Source organism: Mastigoproctus giganteus, chromosome 11 (assembly GCF_048544385.1).
Source record: "Mastigoproctus giganteus isolate SK-2022 chromosome 11, ASM4854438v1, whole genome shotgun sequence".
In the NCBI taxonomy this organism is placed as follows: Eukaryota; Metazoa; Arthropoda; class Arachnida; order Uropygi; family Thelyphonidae; genus Mastigoproctus; species Mastigoproctus giganteus.
Genome location: NC_143585.1, coordinates 118,582,287 through 118,605,342, shown reverse-complemented (window position 1 = coordinate 118,605,342; position 23,056 = coordinate 118,582,287). Strand labels below are relative to the sequence as shown.

Below are 23,056 nucleotides of genomic sequence, written 5' to 3'. Positions count from 1 at the left end.
AAATTGAGGAAGGATGGATGTTGGATAGATGTGCGGAAATTTGCCTTTAGCCAGCGGGCAGTTGGTTTGTGGAACAGACTTCCATCACTTGTTGTTGAAGTTGGTAGCCTAAACAAATTTAAGGCTCAGCTGAACAGGTATTTCGAATGAACGGAGGGGTGAAAGGGGAGTAGTGGTTGTGTTTTTTTTTTTTTTTTTTTTTTGGCTGATGCTGAATAAGCTTGCTTTCTTGCATCATATGCCTCTACTAATGCTAATGCTACCTCTACTAATGCTAAAAGAAGCACATTTATGGAGTTTTTAGTTCTCTGATTGGTAATTTGTGTGCAGCACATTAAATTCACACACCTTTTGTCATCTCTCATATTGAGAAAATATTTCACTTCTAGTTTGTCTACTTAGGGGTAGACAATCATGACGCCTACCTCCCCCCCCATATTGAAGAGGGAATGAAAATTCCCAAAACAGTGCTGTATGGGAGGTGGGTAAACTGAGAAAAAGTAACAATAATTTCTTCTATCGAGGAAGCATTGCTTATTTGAAAGTGCAAGTCTATGTGAATAACTCAATGTGAAGGGTTTGGATGTCAGCAGGTATTTTTTCAAATTATTAAATAGGTGAACATCTGACGGTGTTAGATCTGATGAATATGGGGGATGGTCCAAGATTTCAAAGCTGCACTCATGCAGTGCAGCCATGGCAATGACAGACAAACAAATGCTTGTCCTTGTGGAACAAGACTCCTTTGCTGAGCTTTCCTTGGCATTTGTCTAGGGTTTTCACACAAATGGCTCACAAGGTCTATGTAATATACCCCATGACTGTCTGGCTTTTCTGAAGGTAATGCACTAGCAACACTCCATTCACATCCCCCAAAAAAAAACAATGGTGTCACCCTGCCAGCAGAAGAAATCGACTTGGCTTTCTTTGGAGGGTAGGGGAGAAGAGCTGTGTTTCCACTGTTTGGACTACTCCTTTTTCTCTGGTTGAAAATGATGGACCCATACTTCATCCATGACATAAACCTTGCAAGAAAATTTGCTGAATCTGCTTGAAAACAATGCAAATGTTCATTTGACTTGACAACTCTTGTGCGTTTTTGACCTTCTATCAACAACATTGGGAACCATCGGGCTGACACCATTTTTATAGGAAGAACCTGTTATTATGTGGCACACACGTCCAGATGAGATACCCAAGATGGTGGCAATTAGTGAACTGTCACTTAATCATTCATCATCAGATCCTGCACACTACAACAACTTCTGGAATGATGGATATTGCAGATCTTCAACAGTGTGGGTCATTTTCTAGGCTTTCCCTTATTTAAATTCTGCTGCCACTTCTTAACTATGGAATGGGAAGGCGCATCCTCCCCCAATGTTGTAACCATATCCTTATGAATTGCCTTTGGTGTTAGTCAATTTTTTTCCCAAATACTAGATGCCTGTGCATGGTGAATGATTTTATCCCTCTTTCCTCATTCACACATCCTTGTTGATCAGGACCTAATTAAAAAGAGACTTTACTGAAACCACATGAAACTTGGCGGTTTACTATTTGAAGTGCAATACATTAAGTACAGAAATTTTTAACACTGTACCATTATCTTTTCATACTCAGCCACAAACTTTTCAAATGTCCCTCGTAGTAATGATGTGGTACTTCAAACTTTGTTTGCTTTCTTCACGAGTTTACTGCATATTAAAATAATGTCTTCGAGCATTACGCAATATGTATTATTAAAAGAAGCAGCAAAAAAGTAAGTAAATCTTTAGCCATAATAATAAGCACATACTCGAATTCATGGGAGGCCCTATGGATTGCAGATGCACAAATATATCCCAATTCAAAAAAAGGGGGGGGGGTCACCAAAAGGTGAAGTGGACAATTACAGACATGTTAGCTTGATTTCTTGATTCCAAGGAGATTCCATGTATCTCCTTGATTCCAAGGAGATACATGGAGTCACAGGTTAAAGAAGTAATACAGGAGCATCTGGACAGGAATGCAGTTATATGGAAATCACAGCATAAATTTATTAAGGAGTGAACTTGTTTGACCAATCTTATTAGATACTATGACACAGTAATAAAGGAAATGGATGCAAAAAATAATTTTGATATCTCATACTTAGATTTTGGTTAAGCTTCTTGAAAGAATGCTGCACAAATTGAAGCAGTGTTGCATTAGGATTGCTATTGAGAATGAGTGAGTAGCAGAAGGCAATGGTTATTAACGGACACTGCTCTTCTTGGACTGATATTATTACTGGAGTTTCTCAGTGTGTTCAATGCTGGATCGCTTATTGTTTTCGATGTTTATTAACGATATTGAAGAAGGCATAGCATGCTCAATATCTGTTTGTTGATGATATAAAGGTTGGCAGGGTGGTTAATGACAGTAATCAGGGTATGCTGCTGCAACAAGAGCTAGAAAAATTAGGTAGTAAGGGTTGGGAAGTGCTAAATGATGTTTAACATTGATAAATGTGCGGTACTGTGCAGCACTAATCCCATAATAAGATACCATTTAGGTGGTATCACACTTAAGGTAATAGAGAATGAAAAAAACTGGAGTTAAATGTACAGAGAGACATGAAATTCTCCAAGCAGTGCAGGAAGGATGCACTGTGGGGGTTCTGTCCATGATATACAGGAATTTTGCCAGCTGGGAAAAGGAGGTGATTATCCCATTGTATAAGTCAACCATTAGGCACATCTTTAGTACTGCATACAAATTTGGAAGCCCCATGCTAAGAGTGTGTGGATCTGTTGGAATAGGTGCAGAGAAGAACAACAAGATTAAGCAAGGGCAGAAATGCATGCCATTACAAAGGAAGACTTCAGTTCCAAAAATTGCAGCATCTGAAAACTAGCCACTTTGGAGGAGATCTGAATGAAGTGTTTAATGGTTTAAATGGATTGCATAAACTAAATGCTGATGGCATCCTTATCATTTCTCAGATGGTGCACATGGGGGAAGATATATAAATTGAAAAGGGATGATAGCAGGATAGATGTGCAAAAATTTGCTTTCAGCTAGAAGATATGATTGTTGGAACAAAATTACCATCTGACATTGTGGAGTTGGGTAATTTGTATAAATTTAAGGAAGGATTTGACAAATTATTAGAGAAGATAGGCAGGTGATATGGAGAGTTTTTTATTTATTTTTATTCTGGCAGATACTGCAAACTTGCTTCCTTACATCATTTGCCACTACTACTACTACTAATAAAAAAAAAAAAAAAAAAAGGTAAACATCAACCCACTGCAGGATGGAAGCCTCCTCAACGATTCATGCTGAGGGAAATGGACCATAATCTGCCACGCTGGTCCAGTGCGGGTTGGCAGATCAACCGTATTTAGCAGTCAGGGGCTTGAACCTCGGTCTACTCAAAGAGTGGGTGCTACTGCACTCCCACTCCTGACCACTTGGCGATGGAGGCCATGCCACTACTAATATTAATACCTAATTAAAAACATATGAGGATTAGAAAGTGCTAAATGTGTGCATGAGGAACAGTAGTGTAACTGTTCCACATGCACAAGGTACAACTGGACCTTGCTAAAATTCACTAGACTCGATTCACAGATATGACCTAAATATCAGAGTTTTAGATTTCCAAGTAGTTTTATCTATCATCACTAATATTTTGTTCACGGCATACTTTGAAACTGTGATAAAAAGACAGCAGAACTTTACTTATGACTATACTAATGACATATGACAAAAATTATGCAATTACCGATACTGTGACCTCCACAGTTATCCAGTAGAATCCTTGCTCTTTTTTTAGCATCTTCAGGAAAGCGTTCATCCTTCAGTAAACAAGGATTTAAGCAAAGTGACAGAGTCTATAATTTAAAACATAATAAATATATTTCATCAAAATTTCTTTTCGAAATTTTCTTAATGAAAACAGCAAATTATTTATTTTAGCACTGAAACGTCCTCTTTCATAGTAATAATATTATTTTATTGATGCAGCATGTTTGGTCACAAAAATATTTTTATATTCTTCTGCCCAAAACTTGCAAAACTGGAACATGTTTGAACACATTTTAGTGGAGTCAGATACAGAGATGATAGGGTAACAGAAAAAATATCAGGGGAAAAAATATCTCTTTTGTTATGTAATAAAAAGGTGTAACTTTATATTTATTACTCAACCAATTTTTACATAACTATTCTAGTTTAAAAATGTTCTTTTTACTTGTTAAGTGCTTATTTTTTTCACCATGTCCATCCATCTGTCTGTCTGACTATCCACTCACATGTAATAACTCAATTCCCAGTGGCTGTAATTTCATAAAATATGACATGTAGCTCTTTCAGAAAGATTTGTTGGGCTATCCAAACTTTCAACAAAACTGGATTAACAGAAATCTGACAACTACATTTTTATTTATTTATTTATTATTTTTTTTAAAATTTTGTATTTATTTATTTTCGATTATTTTTCACTGACTGGAGAAATGAATGGGTCACGATTTTCACATAAAAGTACTTGCCTTTTGCTCGTTTTTTTTATCATCAATTTACTAAATATATAAATCATGAATTATTTCTCAGTGAGCTTTTCTAATGCAGTTGGAAGCCTTGATCCCAGCAAGCACTGACACAGTGCAGTATTAAAATGGCAACAGTGCAGGAGAAAGCATTGTGTGTGTTGCGACTGTGGGATACCAAATCTCCATTGAATGTAAAGAGGTGTTTTTAATGGGAATTTCAGAAAGATCCACCTATAGAACAATCAATGAAGCAATGGTTGATACAGTTTCAAGAAACTAGCAATGTACTGCACCAGAAAGGTGCAAATAGGCCTAGTATATTTGCAGATAAAGTTTCAGAGATCCTACAAAATCTATTCACTGGGAAAGACTGCAGTTGAAAATAGCACAAGCAGCATTGCACAGGGTGGTTCACAAGAGATCAAAACTTTATGCTTACAAAGTGCGAATTGTCCAGAAAATTAAGCCTCACTACAAATCACAATGAGAGGAATTCGCTGTTCTCATTCTCAACTGTATAGACAAAGATGAGCACTTTCTGGACAAAGCCATTTCCAGTGATGAAGTGACATGCTACCTGTCTGACAAAGTTAGCAACACAGTTATTGCATATGGGTATTGCATAAAGTTCAATGTATCGAAGAATGTGTTTTGTCGTATTTTATATTAACAAATAATGAATTTTAAATTTAAAACTTTTGTTTTCTATATTTCTCAGATGTCTGAGTAAGGAAACGACTTTCAGGTTATGAATACAGAAAAAAAAGAAGAAAAAAAAAGAAAAGAAAAAAGTACGATTACCAGGTTTCTGGATATCCGGCCACAGCCAGGTCCATCGACTTCGATTTCCTCTAGCTTTATTACTATTGATGAAGAAACTGAAACATGTGAATTATCACCTGTCCAAGATGTTGACATTCCAATTCAGCAAGAAACACCAAGTGCAAATGAAGCCAATTCGGATGAAGAGGGAAGTGAAGATCACAACAGTGGTATACAAGATCAACTAATTTCACTTAGTGATCCTGGTAAACAGCCACAACTTTTAAATAATAAAATATAAGAATGATATTAGTTGAAAACAAAACAGAACAATTAAAAAAATTTGATTTTCCAAAAGACAAAGGTAATAATAGAAGAAACTTGTCTATTGAATATTACACTAAAAAATGGCAAATCACTTTTGTGTAATTGGTTACTGCATTCGATTTTGCAAAATGCTGTCTTTTGTTATAATTGTAAATTATTTTTAAATAATACTGTTCCACTTGTAAATGGTGGATTCAAAGATTGGCAACATTTAACAAGACAGATGAATATTCACGAAAAAAGCAATATGCATGCTGAATGCACTAACAAATTAATTAATTTGTGTAAAAACTTACAAAATACAGTAGATGCACATCATCAAAGTCTGATAAATCAAGAAAAAATAAGATTGCAATCAGTATTAAAGAGAACTGTTCTTTGAATTCAATATTTGGCAAAACCAAATTTGGCTTTAAGGGGTACTAAATCAAAATTATTCGATAACAATAACGGAAACTTTTCGCAATTAATACAAATGATTGCCATATTTGATTCCACTTTATTGGAACACATACAATGTATTCAGACTGATAAACTTCACATGCCACATTATTTAGGAGACAAAATTCAAAACGATATTTTAAATATAACAGGAAATAATATTCAGTTGCTTTATTAAGTACAGCAAACCATTTAACAATACTTATTACAATACAATTTTAATTGAGCTTCATAATCAGGTGAATAATTTATGGATAATACCCCATATTAATCACAGCAAAAAAATTAAATGAGTGTTATATTTCAACTGTTATCAAAATCAAAGAAGAAGAAATAAGTAAAATAATATCAAGACAATAATTTTAGATAAGTTACAGGAACCTAAATATTCTTTGATTCTAGATTGTACACCTGATGCCAGTCATCAGAAACAATTGACAATTATTTTAAGATTTGTAATTTATAATGATCAAACACAAAAAATTGAAATTAGGGAACATTTTTTAGGTTTCTGTGGAATTGAAAATAAGACTGGTAGTGGGCTAACTACATTCATTTTAGAATTTTTGGAAAAATATAACATCAATATTCAAAATATGCATGGGCAAAATATGCTACAGCAATGGGGCAATATGAAAGGAAAACATATTGGTCTTCAGGAAATAAATTTAGATATAAACCCCTGAGCCTTTTTCGTACCTTGCACTACACATACTTTGAATTTAGTAGTGAATGATGCGGCAAAAATATCTTTTGAGACAATTGATTTTTTTGGAATTATACAGGAACTTTATAATTTTTTTTCTAGTAGTACTAAATGGTGGGCAATATTAAAAAACAAAGTTTCAAATCTTTCTCTGAATTTTTAATTGTCTGCAGCTAAAGCAAATTAATGTATTTTCGTTATTTTATTTTTAACATATTTACTTCATGTATCATAACATATGTTTTGTGTTTAAAAAATAAAAGTTATATATTATTTTGGAAATATATATATTTTTTAAATTCCCCCACAAACAACTGATATAAGAAAAATGACTGTGGGGCGGGGCGTATGGACAGAAATAAGAAGTTTGCACCAGAGTGGCTGTACAGCCTGGCACAGCCCTGATCACAGAGTTAATAAAACTGAATTGAACAGTGACTTCCATTTCTCAAAAGATGCTTCTTGACATTTTACATGCTACCTAAGATGCCCACGTGGAGGTTTACTGAAGTGCAGTTGTGTAATAAGAAATTCATTCAGTTGCTTTATTAAGTACAGCAAACCATTTTACAATACTTATTACAATACAATTTTAATTGAGCTTCATAATCAGGTGAATAATTTATGGATAATACCCCATATTAATCACAGCAGAAATATTAAATGATTGTTATATTTCAACTGTTATCAAAATCAAAGAAGAAGAAATAAGTAAAATAATATCAATTGTTGATGATCCTGCCCAAGTTGCTGATAAACTGAGTAGGTATTTTGCATCTACAAAGAGGAACTGTTTAGGGATGCCAGAAATGCATCAAATTCTAACAGGATTTTGATATAACCAACAGGAAAGTGGAAGAGAAATTGTTGAAGCTAAACATAAAAAATGCACCTGGGATGGATATGATCTATTTAATTATGCTAAGGGATGCAGGAAAAGAGGTAAACAAGCCTTCAACTATAATTATGACAGTATCCTTGGATTCAGGTCCATATTGACTAGAGATGTGAGAATGTTCTCTTCAATTTACAAAAGAGGATCAAATGATGATATTATTATTAGCCATATGGTGCAAAGAAGCCTGAGGCTTTTGCTGCACCAGCCCTGTGTGTGTGTGTGTGTGTGTGTGTGTGTGTGTGTGTGTGTGTGTGTGTGTGTGTGTGTGTGTGTGTGTGTGTGTGTGTGTGTGTGTGTGTGTGTGTGTGTGTGTGTGTCAGAAGTAGAAGGGAATCACTAAGAAGAGAAGAATGATGATATCCAGCTCAGGACCCTGGCTGTGCCAAGCTCATACTCACCAGATGTGAGCCCCTGAGGTTCTATGGTTAATTACAGAGCTGTTATCTTGAATTCTGTTTCAGGGAAAATTATAATCATTGGTTGAAGAAGTAATGTAGTTGTATTGTAGTCACAGCATGGATTTGTTAAGGGACATTCTTGTCTGGCAATTTCATTGGATATATGATGCAGTAACAAATGAAGTGGATGCAAAAAATAATTTTGACATTGTATACTTAGATTTCAAAAGAGCCTTTGACACTGGTTCACTTAAATGATTGCTGTTCAATTTGGAGAACTTTGGTATTTGGGGAAAGTTACTGCTATGGATAAAGTGATGATTAAGTGGGAGAAGACAGAGTGGAGATCAACAGGCACAGCTCTTCTTGGATTACTGTTATTAGTGGAGTTCCCAGGGTTCAGTGCTGGGGGCTATTGTTGTTTTATGTATTTATTAATGATATTGATGATTTATAAAATGATATTTATATTTATTAATGATACTGATTAAGCATTTAAGGCTTAATTCCTAAGTTTGCAGACAATACAACAATTGGCACCACTGTTAATGAAGGTAATCAGAGTATGATACTGCAACAAGATCTGAAAAAAAATGAGATGTGCTGAGAAGTGGCAATTAAATGTTGAAATTAAAATCTCGCACAGTATTGCTTTGTCTCATGTGAAGACTCTGCTTGACTATGCAGAGCCTTCACATGATGCAAAGAAACAAACTTCTTTACTTTCCTTTTTCAATAAATAATAGAACATACACTGATGAGCCAAAACATTATGACCATCTACATAATATGATGTTGGTCCTCCACATGCAGCCAAAACAGCTCGTATCCGGTGAAGCATGGACACTACAAGATTTATAAATGCTGAAAGACGGCACCGCCAGAGGGGAAGACTGTTGCCATGAAAGGGTGTACCTGTTCAGCAATGATGTTTAGGTGTGTGTGTGTTTGGCTTGCCTGAGTGGAGCCTGGAGTTTCCCCCATTAGTCGCTTCATGTCTTCTTGTTTATAAGACTTCTTTCAGGCTGTTTGTTATTTATTTGGTTTTTAGGAGCATTAGCAACTAAGGCCATATTGCTCTGGGGATATGTGGTGGTCATTCCCTGACCTTTCTGCATCCTCTGTATTTGGTGGTCACGGGCTCGAACCCTGGCCTAATCAAGAAGCGTGTGCTATGCACTGCTGCTCCTGCCCACCTGGCTACGGAGGCACCTTCTAACCGGCAACTTAGCAAGTGGGGGAAGAGACATGAGGTATCTGCCCCCACTCCTGCCATGAGGAGGCATGCCGGGTTCTACTATCATCTGGCTGAGTGTCCCTGAGAGATGCAGAGGCACTCGATTTAGGGGGAAGTAAGGAAGAGTGATAGAAAGGGGCAAATCCAAGAGTAGGACTGACCTAAGAAGAAGTGATGAGAGTTTTAGTAAGGATAAAATATCTCTCACTCAGGGTGGTGAGAGAAAGAGAGAGAGAGAGAGGAAAGTTTGTTGTCTTCAGTCAGGTTCAAGGTTGGTAGTTATTTGTCAAATCCGGTTGTCCTCTCTCCTAATGGCCTTAGTCGCGATGATGTTTAGGTAGGTGGTAGATGTCAGAATGCCTGGCTGGACACAGGGTATCCCAGCAAGAATGTCACCCAATGCATGACACTACCGCCATCAGTTTGTTTTCGTCCCATGGTGCATCCAGGTGCCATCACTTCCCCAGGTAAACGACGCACACGTACACGGCCATGCACATGGGGCAACAGGAAATGTGATTCATTGGACCAGATGACCTTCTTCCAATCACTCAAGGTTCAGTTTCGATGCTCGCATGCCTATTGTAGGCACTGTTGCCAGTGAACCATGGTTAGCATAGGCACTTAAAGTAGCCTGCAGCTACGCAGCCCCATTTTCAGCATGGTTCAATGTACTGTGTGTTGTGACACATTACTCCCGTCGCCAGCATTCCAATTACCAGCAAGTTGCACCACAGTCACCCTTCAGTACAGCTGGTAGGTACTAACCACAGCTGACCATGGTTAGCTGTGGTTAGTACCTACCAGCTGTACTGTTTCAGATATGCTCTGACCCAGTTGTCTGGCCATTACAATTTGGTCTTTGTCAAACTCGCTTAAGTCAGCTGCCTTTCCCATCTGAAGAGCAAGAGTAACACTGATTAATGGAGCTCAGTATCAGGTGTTTTTTATACCGTGTCCTGACCAGTGCAGTAGTTCACCTGAAGTTGCTTCAATTTGCATAACGACTCTCTGGTCATAATGTTTTGGCTTATCGGTGTGTGTGTGTGTGTGTGTGTGTGTGTGTGTGTGTGTGTGTATACGATGTTTTTTTTTTATATTAAATGCATATTATTCATAATCTCGATTTTTTGCTTATTTTGTGGATTAGCTGGGAAATTAATTTCCTGACCTCCCTGGTTAATCAGGAGTCTACTGCATGTACTTATCCTAAATTAACGACAAAGTTTGTTTTATTATCTTACCTGTTGAAAGAAGGTGATTGGTTTTTGGCCCATCCCTTGGGGATCACCAGCATGAGCATGAATAACATCAGGGAATGGAAATGTCTTTTTACCCTAACAAGAACAAGAAAATTAATTTTAATTTGGTTTTAAATTCAAAACTACCAAACAGATTAGATTAATTAAAAACAAATTAGGTTAATATTTGCATTGAGTCATATTTGCTTTTGACTTTACTGGCGATAGTCTTTTAACATTCCAAATCTCAAGTAATTTTTCTTGGTAATTTTAATGTCTTCAGATGAATTTTTCAATTTTTTTGTTGTGCAGTCCCAGCTTGTACAGAATAATGAAATATTTACTATTACCAAAGACCTCATATTTGTTCATTTACCTACTAGAATACAAAGCAATCTACCATGTACTTAACACTTGATCTTTTCCTCTACTTATCACAGATCACAGCTGGGTAATAGTATCTCCTCCAATGATGCTATTATTGTATGCCCACTCTCAGCCTCATGTCATTTTGACATTGCAGGAGTGCTAAATGGGATTGCCTGCTTGTTTTTTTTTTCTCTTTAGGTTGTTGGACTGCTGTTTAAAATCTTCTGATCTTAATATTAGCTCAGATCTTGTAAGAAAATTAAAATCCCTGATCTTAATATTAGCTCAGATCTTGTAAGAAAAAACTTTCCTGCAGGGATGAAATCCTTCATTCTTAATATTGCCATAAACTTTCAGTATACTGCCATATTATGGTAGTATTAGGAATTTATTCCCAATAAATATGTTAAAGTTGTTCAGGATAATAATTACCTTGTATCCAAATCTCCGGCTTCATTTTTTGCCTACATCAAAGCTCACAACAGCTATAAACTAATCACTGCATTAATAAATTCAAACCAGATGGTTGAAAAGACTAAGCATAGGACATTTGCTTCTTGCCAAAACTACTGGCCACAACTTCTCACCCATACTTCCACCTCGGTTATATCTTGACAGTTCTATTGCATTCTCTTCACAAGATAACGCTGACATATAAGTATCACACTTATTCTCTAATCTTGCATTGATGATCTTGGCAATTTTGGCCAAGATCAGTAGGAATTGCCAAGATCAATGATGATCTTGGCAATTCCTACCATCCAATGTCTGTCTCCCTTGGCCTCTCAACAAAGACAAGTCCTGATGGAATTTCTCACTTGTTCCTAAAACCTGTGCTCCACAGTTAGTTCCTGTCCGCTTTTTACATATGTATATTCCACTAGTGTTGTCTTGCATTGATATATATATTTTTTTATTATTACTCCAAAACAGTCGAAGCCTTACAGAGGAGGAATATAACAGTAGCAATACAGTAATAATTTTATTTACAGTCAGTATACAGTGTCAGATCTCAATATACAATGTCAAATATACAAGGTCAATATACAACATATACAATGAATATCTTATGTTACAAGCGATTTGCATTTGAGCAAAGCTGGGATGACAGAGAATTTTGTATTTCTAAACATTTTTGTTGTTATCTTTTGTTGTTTGTTCACAATGAATAGTTACATTGATTGATTTGTATTATTATTCTTATAGTTATCCAATTTTTTTTAAAATTATTTCTTATTATTATATTTGTTATTTATTATCTTTGTTTATTGAAAAAATTATAGATAATATATACCTATTTTTTATTATTTGATTACTATTATTAAGTTAATCATTTATTCTCATTTTCTAGTTACTTGATTATAAAACCTTTGCAACTCTTTTCTGATATTGATGTCTTCAGCTAGAGTATCAATGTTGGATTCATTTAGCAATTTTGCAGTTCTGTTGAAATAGTGGAATCTAAGTTGATCAGTTCTGAATGGCTCTAGTGCCAGCATATTGTGTCTTCTCAAGGCTTTTGGAGGACAGCTGAAATTGATGAGGTACAGCAGCTCGGGAGCATCCAACTTTCCAGCCACAAGATGCATTAGGAATTTGCAGTCTGTCTCAGCCCTTTTTTGCTAGAGTGGTACCATTCATCATAGGATTTTGTGTTCATTTCCAACATAGATTTGTACACTAGGAATCTGACTATGGATTTCTGAATATGTTCCAGTTGTTTTTTAAGAATTTTGGTGCGAGGATTCCAGATTTGTGAGGCATATTCTACAATTGGGTTGATTATCATTATGTAAGCTTTTTTTATGAGCTGTATGTTGGTAAAGTCGAAGCAGATTCTTTTAAGCAGTCCACGGGATTTGCAGGCCTTTGCTGTAGTTTTATTTACATGTGTATTATTATTATTATTAAGCTATATGGTGCAAGGAAGCCTAAAGCTTATGCTGCACCAGCCAAAAAAAAAAAAAAAATTCCCCGATTACCCTGAGAGAGAGAGAGAGAGAGAGAGAGAGAGAGAGAGAAGTAGAAGGGAATCACCAAGAAAGAGAAGGATTAGCATTAGCATTAGCATTAGCATTAGTAGAGGCATTTGATGCAAGAAAGCAAGCTTATGCAGCATCAGCCAAAAAAAAAAAAAAAAAAAAAAAAAAAAGTAACATAAATAAATAAAAATAACCACTTCCACTTCACCCCTCTGTTCGTTCGAAATACCTGTCCAGCTGAGCCTTAAACTTATTTAGGCTATCAACTTCCACGACAAGGGATGGAATTCTGTTCCACCCACCAACCACCCGCTGGCTAAAGGCAAATTTCCGCACATCTATCCTACATCTGTCTTTCCTCAATTTGAATTTATGCCCTCTCAGGTGATTTTTCTGAGCTAGAGGAAGAATCCCATCAGCATTGAGCATGCTCAAACCATTCAAGGCTTTGTACACCTCTATCAGATCACCCCGCTGGTGCCTAGTTTCCAGTCACTGTAATTTGCAAAACTTAAGCCTTTCTTCGTAAGAGAACCCCTTTGTCCCATTCACCAATCTAGTTGCCCTTCTCTGTACTCGTTCCAGCAGCTCTACATCCTTCCTGAAATGAGGCCTCCAGGCCTGTATACAGTACTCTAGGTGTGGCCTGACCATTGCCTTATACAAGGGAATAATCACCTCCTTATCCCTGCTAGAAAAATTCCTATATATCATTGACAATACACCATGAGCTACTCTTGCAGCTCGTCTGCACTGCTCAGAGAACTTCATATCTGCCTGCACCACCACCCCCAGGTCCCTTTCATTCTCTACCACTGTCAGTGTAGTACCACAGAGTTGATACGTTGCTCTGGGGTTGCTGTTTCCCATATGTAGTACTTTACATTTGTCAATGTTAAACTTCATTTGCCACCTCGAAGCCCATCTGCTCAACCTTTCCAAATCCTGTTGCAGCAGCATAGTGTCAGTAGTGTCCTTGACAACCCTGCCAACCTTCGTATCGTCTGCAAACTTGGACATTAAGCCTGATATACCATCATCAATATCATTTATAAATACAGAAAACAATAAAGGCCCCAATACTGAACCCTGAGGGACTCCACTAATAACATTAGTCCACGATGAGCAGTGTCCATTGATTACCACTCTCTGTCTTCTCCCCCTCAACCACCCCTTTATCCATAGCAGCAACTTGCCTCCAATGCCACACTGCTCCAATTTGTGCAGCAGTCTTCCATGTGCAACAGTATCAAAAGCCTTTCTAAGATCCAAGTATATAATATCAAAGTTATTCCCTGCATCCAGTTCTTTTGTGACTGCATCATAGTATCCAATCAAATTGGTCAGGCAAGACTTCCCCTTAACAAAACCATGCTGTGTCCTAGCTATAACTGAAGTCTTGTCTAGATGATCCTGCAGTGCTTCTTTCACCAGTGCCTCCATTAATTTTCCGGGAACAGAAGTTAAACTCACAGGTCTATAATTACTTGTGTCAGCCTTTGATCCCCCTTTGTGAATTGGGGTCACATTTGCACATCTCCAGTCAATGGGTACCTCCCCTGAGTCCAAGGAAGCTCTCATAATTATGGCTAAGGGTTTGCTTACCTCCTTTGCTGCCTCCTTTAATATAACTGGATAGATCCCATCCACCCCAGGTGCCTTTCTTGTGTTTATCTTCAACAATTTCTCCTCCACTTTGCTCTCAGTTATTACAAGATTCTCTAGCTTACTGCTAGAGTTGAATACACCTCTGGCATTCCCCTCGCTGAATAACTCCTCATGTGTGAATGTCGATGCAAAATATTCATTTAGTTTGTTAGCTACCCGAGCAGGGTCATCAACAGTTGACCCATCGATCTCAAGTGGACCAATCTGATTCATCCCCTTCCTTCTAGAGTTTACATAAGTAAAGAACTCTTTGCTGTTTTTCTTCGCATCCCTTGCCAAGGATCTCTCGTAATCTGCCTTCGCCTGCCTAACCTCCTTTGTAACTTGGTTACAGATCAACTTGTATCTATCATAGGCATCCGTGTCACGTGTTAATTTGTATGTATCCCATGCATTTTTCTTCTCTGCCATATGCCTCATTAGTTCATCTGACAACCATTTAGGCCTAAACCTTGAACAATATTTCTTAGTTGGTATGTAAAGCCTAGTAGCTTCCACGATAAGCTCTTTGAATGCCTCCCATTTTGAACCCGCTGTTGGCAACATCACCAGTTGATCCCACTGTATAGAATTTAAATACTGTCTCAGTCCATTGTAGTCGCCTTTACGAAAGCAATACCCCTTCCCTTTACCCCTAATGGTAGTTACCTCTTTGAGTAACTCCCACTTCAGCACACTGTGATCACTGCCACCAAGTGGTTCATTTATCTGCAGATTCTTAATGCATGAAGAATCACTACTGATAATCAAATCAAGAGTATTACTCCCTCTAGTTGCCTCCCGAACATGCTGATGTAGAAAACAATCATCCAATAAATCCACAAAAGCCTTGCTACTGTGTGAGTGACCAGCCCCCAAATTCCAGTCAATATCTGGGAAATTAAAATCCCCCATTATAAGACTCTCTGATTTACTGGCCCACTCTATTTCTCCGAACAGTTTCTTATTATACTCATCAGAGTCATTAGGCCTATAGCACACTCCTACTCTCAATTTTGATCTCCCAATGCTTATGTCACACCAAACTGACTCGACACTGCACTGTCCAGCGATGTCGACTGGCTTCACTTCCTTGGATTTTATGTGTTTCTTAATTAATAGCATAACCCCTCCTCCCTTCCTATCCTGTCTATCCTTTCTGTACACATTGTACTCCCCAAATTCCAGTTCTGCATTTCTTACATCTGTGTGACACCACGTCTCTGAAATCCCCACAATATCTGCCTTTGATGTTTTGAGCAATACCTCAAATTCATCAAATTTATTTACTAAACTCCTAGCATTGGTGTACACACAAGTATACATGCACCTGGGATGATGATATCCGCTCAGGATCCTGGGTGTGCCAAGCCCAAACTCCCCAGATGTGAGCCCCTGGGATAGCTGAAGTTTCCCTTGTCAGAAAACCATACTCCCAAATCTGAAACCTCTTGTATTCTCAATAGCTCATGGTTATTAGTTTTATAGAGATAATTAATCTTGTGTTTTTTGCGATAGTCTGCAACAGGCATGGCGCAGCATTTGTTTAAGTTTAGTGTTAGGCCATTGTTTGTAATCCATTGGGTGATAGTGTCTAGTCCATTTTCCAGTGATTCAGTCTTGTGTTGTTTTGATGGTTTTGTATATTTTCCAAGTCATCTGTGTATGAGAGCACTTTGATATCTACCTGTTGCATACAATCTTGTATGTCGTTAATATATATAGCAAAAAATAGTGGCCCGAGAGAACTCTGCTTTTTCTGTTGTCAAAGAAGTTAGACATAAGTGATAAGGCATTATTTGATAAACCTATGTGCTTTAATTTGAGGGAAAGCAACTTGTGTGGTACCGAATCAAAGGCTTTTTGTAGGTCCAGATATATAATGTCTATCTGATTGTTATTATCAAGGCTATGTTTGATGTCATGTTCTGTGGAGAGTAGGTTGGTCACTGTTGATCTGCCCATAAGGAAGACATGATGAATGTGGCTGAATTTGTTTTTTATAAAGCAGCAGAGCTGAGAGTATAGGAGGTTCTCAATGATCTTGCTTAGGGGGTTAGCTTTGTGTATGGGTCGAAATGAGGCAGGTGTGTCTTTTGCACCCTTTTTAAAAAGTGGGGTAATGGTGGTTTCCTTTAATCTTGCGGGGAGTGATCCCTTTTTGAAAATGGCTTTTATCAGATGTAGAAGTTGTTGCTGCAGGACAACAAAGTACTACATATGGGAAACAGTAACCCCAGAGCAACGTATCAACTCTGCGGTACTACACTGACAGTGGTGCAGAATGAAAAGGACCTGGGGGTAATTGTGCAGGCAGATATGAAGTTCTCTGAGCAGTGCAGACGAGCTGCAAGAGTAGCTCATGGTGTCTTGTCAATGATATACAGGAATTTTTCTAGCAGGGATAAGGAGGTGATTATTCCCTTGTATAAGGCAATGGTTAGGCCACATCTTGAGTACTGTATACAGGTCTGGAGGCCTCATTTCAAGAAGGATGTAGAGCTGCTGGAACGGGTACAGCGAAGGGCAACAAGATTAGTGAATGGAACAAAGGGTTGCTCTTACGAAGAAAGGCTTAAGTTTTGCAAATTACAGAGTCTGGAGACTAGGCACCGGCGAGGTGATCTGATAGAGGTGTATAAGGCTTTGAATGGTTTGAGCATGCTCAATGCCAATGGGATTCTTCATCTTGCTCAGAATAATCAGCTCAGAGGGCATAAATTCAAATTGAGGAAGGACGGATGTCGGATAGATGTGCGGAAATTTGCCTTTGGCCAGCGGGTGGTTGGTTGGTGGAACCGACTTCCATCACTTGTTGTTGAAGTTGATAGCCTAAACAAATTTAAGGCCCAACTGGACAGGTATTTCGAGCGAATGGAGGGGTGAAATGGGAGTAGTGTTTTTTTTTTTTTTTTTTTTTGGCTGATGCTGAATAAGCTTGCTTTCTTGCATCATATGCCTCTGCTAATGCTAATGCTAAAGTAGTGTTTCCAGAGGGCCATGGGGAGACTGTCAGTGTTTGTGTCATAGCTTAATTTGAATTTGTTAAGGATATTCACTCATATTCAGCCAATTGCTATAATGAAAAGAAATTCCAGATGCAGATGAAGGTCATTCACTAGCTGCCCCATTCTCTATGATTCTGTATACCTGTCATCCAAATAATTCATGGTATATAAATTTATTACTCATGTAGGGGGTGCATTTCTTAGATAATCTGTTAATGAGAAGGGGTGTAATTGTCGCATGAATGCATTGCAGAATAACTAGTGAATAACCTAGACCCACCTCTAAAATTATCTATACTACAGAAGGATGAAATCATATTGGCTCATAGAGAGAGTCAGTGAGATCCTGTTCTCAGGCAAAAAGAAGTGTAAAAATAAATAAATAAAAAAGAATATGCTTCATATTTGCTTATCATTTTATACTGAGTTGTCTTTACATTAGCAATACCCCCTTGTGAAGGAATGGATTGGTCTCTGATGCTGAAACAGATCATATCCTGTTTTAGAAAGTTCAGCAATGGTGGGTCTCATTTGAGACCCAACGGCTAAAAGACCAGATGAGCAATGGTACAAAACATTACACACCATAATAGCCATACACTTTTAAACCTCTGGCCTCTACAGTGTTCTGTATCACACCACAATGTATATTACGCAGAGATGGGGGAAACCCCTGGTGCCATTAGACCCTAAACACACTATACACAATCATTTCACATATTTTTTGAGACTGTGATGCATTGGAGAATCGCCCCCTTCTTTTCTCCCCTGAGTCATAGCACCCTCGCTAGTCTGTGATCTTTGCTTCACAGCTCTAGTCTGGGTCATGATTTCTGTTTAAATACAGTTTAATTAACAATGGAATTTAATAAGATTAATAAATATTTTTGATATTAATTGATAATACTATACTAAGCTAACAGATTCCTAATACACTGCTTCATATTACATTATCTAGTTTTACATTATACCTTACACTATCAGTTCGAGATATATATACGTTGCACTATTTGTTCAACAATATTGGCACGAACACCAGGAGTCATAACTTCCAAAAATCACTAGTTAAATTCAAAATAAGAAGCTAATGAATGCTACTAAACCTATTTAATATCTTTGTAAAACACAATGTAGCATGTTAATTAACAAAGAATACGGTAAAACTATCTAAATACTTATCCCTTTACAGCAGCCAAAAATCCACCGACCTTCACTATGAGTTGCCATGGTATTGCACTGCATGGAATAAGTAACGCTTCACCTATGGAGAAGACAATTGGCTTCTCCATAGGTGAAGTGTTACTTACTACTGTATCTCTAACACACAACTGTCAGGGTGACGAGCAGTGTTGAATACAGGGGGGGGGGTGACAAGGGCGAGTTCACCACTAGTGGAATAAAATTCATCCCCCCCAGTGAAAAATAGTAATTTTTATTTTATAAAACATGAATTTAATAAATTTGTGTCAAACACAACACGAAAAATCACATCAACTAAGTGTGGTACTTGTTAGGTGATACACGGCGAAAAAAAAACACTAAAATGCAAAAAGACAAATTTTCAAAATAATTAAATGGGCAATATTTCTGATTGCAAAAATTGTAACTAAAAGCCACTATTTCAAGTGTCTGCATTTATGTTTTATGGTTTCCTTTATTTTCATACAAACCATCTCTTGATAGTCTTTCACACAAGTGGCCTATTTGCGACTAATTCTTTGTTTGTATATCACAAACAAGATGGCAGGCCGTGAAGAGGTTCGCCTGAGTTGGTTCCTGACAGATGCTATTGTAATTATAATATTGTAATATTGTAATTGTAATTGTAATTTCTATTGTAATAATATTGTAATCACAGTGTGCTTTTTTTTTTTTTGTTTGTTTTTTTTTGTTTTGATTTGGTAGTTGTTGGCGCATCGGCTTCTGTGGCCATATTGCACCTCCCAAGGTTTTTGTAGTACTTTGATCCAAGCCCGAGGCGGGAATCGAACCCGCGACCTTTGGGTTGCCGGGCAGGTACTTTACCCACTCGGCTAGCCCGGTCGGCCACAGTGTGCTGAAGTGGGAGTTACTCAAAGAGGTAACTACCATTAGGGGTAAAGGGAAGGGGTATTGCTTTCGTAAAGGCGACTACAATGGACTGAGACAGTATTTAAATTCTATACAGTGGGATCAACTGATGATATTGCCAACAGCAAATTCAAAATGGGAAGCATTCAAAGAACTTATCGTGGAAGCTACTAGGCTTTACATACCAACTAAGAAATATTGTTCAAGGTTTAGGCCTAAATGGTTGTCAGATGAACTAATGAGGCATATGGCAGAGAAGAAAAATGCATGGGATACATACAAATTAACACGTGACACGGACGCCTATGATAGATACAAGTTGATCTGTAACCAAGTTACAAAGGAGGTTAGGCAGGCGAAGGCAGATTACGAGAGATCCTTGGCAAGGGATGCGAAGAAAAACAGCAAAGAGTTCTTTACTTATGTAAACTCTAGAAGGAAGGGGATGAATCAGATTGGTCCACTTGAGATCGATGGGTCAACTGTTGATGACCCTGCTCGGGTAGCTAACAAACTAAATGAATATTTTGCATCGACATTCACACATGAGGAGTTATTCAGCGAGGGGAATGCCAGAGGTGTATTCAACTCTAGCAGTAAGCTAGAGAATCTTGTAATAACTGAGAGCAAAGTGGAGGAGAAATTGTTGAAGATAAACACAAGAAAGGCACCTGGGGTGGATGGGATCTATCCAGTTATATTAAAGGAGGCAGCAAAGGAGGTAAGCAAACCCTTAGCCATAATTATGAGAGCTTCCTTGGACTCAGGGGAGGTACCCATTGACTGGAGATGTGCAAATGTGACCCCAATTCACAAAGGGGGATCAAAGGCTGACACAAGTAATTATAGACCTGTGAGTTTAACTTCTGTTCCCGGAAAATTAATGGAGGCACTGGTGAAAGAAGCACTGCAGGATCATCTAGACAAGACTTCAGTTATAGCTAGGACACAGCATGGTTTTGTTAAGGGGAAGTCTTGCCTGACCAATTTGATTGGATACTATGATGCAGTCACAAAAGAACTGGATGCAGGGAATAACTTTGATATTATATACTTGGATCTTAGAAAGGCTTTTGATACTGTTGCACATGGAAGACTGCTGCACAAATTGGAGCAGTGTGGCATTGGAGGCAAGTTGCTGCTATGGATAAAGGGGTGGTTGAGGGGGAGAAGACAGAGAGTGGTAATCAATGGACACTGCTCATCGTGGACTAATGTTATTAGTGGAGTCCCTCAGGGTTCAGTATTGGGGCCTTTATTGTTTTCTGTATTTATAAATGATATTGATGATGGTATATCAGGCTTAATGTCCAAGTTTGCAGATGATACGAAGGTTGGCAGGGTTGTCAAGGACACTACTGACACTATGCTGCTGCAACAGGATTTGGAAAGGTTGAGCAGATGGGCTTCGAGGTGGCAAATGAAGTTTAACATTGACAAATGTAAAGTACTACATATGGGAAACAGCAACCCCAGAGCAACGTATCAACTCTGTGGTACTACACTGACAGTGGTAGAGAATGAAAGGGACCTGGGGGTGGTGGTGCAGGCAGATATGAAGTTCTCTGAGCAGTGCAGACGAGCTGCAAGAGTAGCTCATGGTGTATTGTCAATGATATATAGGAATTTTTCTAGCAGGGATAAGGAGGTGATTATTCCCTTGTATAAGGCAATGGTCAGGCCACACCTAGAGTACTGTATACAGGCCTGGAGGCCTCATTTCAGGAAGGATGTAGAGCTGCTGGAACGAGTACAGAGAAGGGCAACTAGATTGGTGAATGGGACAAAGGGGTTCTCTTACGAAGAAAGGCTTAAGTTTTGCAAATTACAGTGTCTGGAAACTAGGCACCAGCGGGGTGATCTGATAGAGGTGTACAAAGCCTTGAATGGTTTGAGCATGCTCAATGCTGATGGGATTCTTCCTCTAGCTCAGAAAAATCACCTGAGAGGGCATAAATTCAAATTGAGGAAAGACAGATGTAGGATAGATGTGCGGAAATTTGCCTTTAGCCAGCGGGTGGTTGGTGGGTGGAACAGACTTCCATCCCTTGTTGTGGAAGTTGATAGCCTAAATAAGTTTAAGGCTCAGCTGGACAGGTATTTCGAACGAACAGAGGGGTGAAGTGGAAGTGGTTATTTTTATTTATTTATGTTACTTTTTTTTTTTTTTTTTTTTTTTTTTTTTGGCTGATGCTGCATAAGCTTGCTTTCTTGCATCAAATGCCTCTACTAATGCTAATGCTAATGCTATAAAGTGTTCCGCAGCTTTCAGGGGAGTCTACTGCAGCCACTAATTCAATTGTTGGCAGTTTTGCTTTATAGTTCTCACAGCAAGAGTCTACTTGTGGCTAATTCTTTCTTTGTATACTGCAAACAAGATGGATTGTTCGCAGCCTATAAACAATACATTTTATAACCTTTTTATTATATATGCATCTGTACTATAACATTGCAAGAAAATAAGCTTAGAGGGCTCTATAATGAATTTATTGGAAAAATTAATAAATGAAGTGATTGATACATATATATGCAAAGAAGAATAAGATTGTTACAATACAGTAATTCATGTTTGATTATAATTTGTATAATTTTTTTTTTGCAAATTTTAATAGGTGATTTTCATATTAAACAGTGATTACTGTCAGTAATGTAGTTTTTGTGAACTACCTATTAATATTCAGATGTTAAATAATAAATACAGTATTTCTGTTTGTTACCTATTTTGTTTTCTCATATTCTCTTATTATAACATTCATGAATATGCATAATTTGTATATTTATATTTATGCATATTTTAAATTTATATTTATGTATATAGTTGGAGAAGATAGAGAGTGGTAATCAATGGACACTGCTCTTCGTTGACTAATGTTATTAGTAGATTAGTGGATTCCCCCAGGATTCAGTGTTGGGTCCATTGTTGTTTTCTGTATTTATTAATGATATTGATGATGGTATATCAGGCTTAATGTTCAAGTTTACAGATGATAAAAAGGTCAGCAGGGTTGTTAATGACACTAATGACAGTACGCTGCTGCAACAGGATCCAGAAAAGTTGAGCAGATGGCTGAGAGGTGGCAACTGAAGTTTAACATTGACAAATGTAAAGTACTGCATATGGGAAGCAGTAACCTCAGAGTAACGTATCAATTGTGTGGTACTACACTAACATGTGCACAGTGTGCATAGGATTAGGGTCAGGCACCACCTGTGGTTTCCCACATCTGCGCCATATGTACGCTGTGAAGAAGTACAGAACACTGTAAATGCCAGAAAAGTGTTGTGTGTTGAAGACGTCCTATTATGTTGGGTTCTGTTGTGTGTCCTGGCATTTGGCCGCAGGGCCCCTGCTGGGACTCCACGTTACCGGCACACACCAGACTGTCCATTATTCTCTGGCTTGTCTCCACCAGGATCGCCAGAGCTTCCTGGATGGAGACAAAAAAAAAAAAA

The 23,056-nt window shown here is 37.9% G+C and overlaps 1 protein-coding gene across 3 annotated transcripts in view; it reads right to left on the bottom strand.

Moving 5' to 3' along the window:
* Positions 1-23,056, bottom strand: part of LOC150078379 (alanine aminotransferase 2-like) — a 107,204-nt gene that overhangs the window by 76,777 nt on the left and 7,371 nt on the right. For all 3 annotated transcript variants that reach the window (XM_090385398.1, XM_090385397.1, XM_090385399.1), the window contains exons 2-3: positions 10,531-10,623; positions 3,752-3,860 (exon numbers count right to left, since the gene is read on the bottom strand). In XM_090385398.1, the coding sequence (XP_090241524.1) occupies positions 3,752-3,860; positions 10,531-10,623 (202 nt within the window). The remainder of the gene's footprint in view (positions 1-3,751; positions 3,861-10,530; positions 10,624-23,056) is intronic.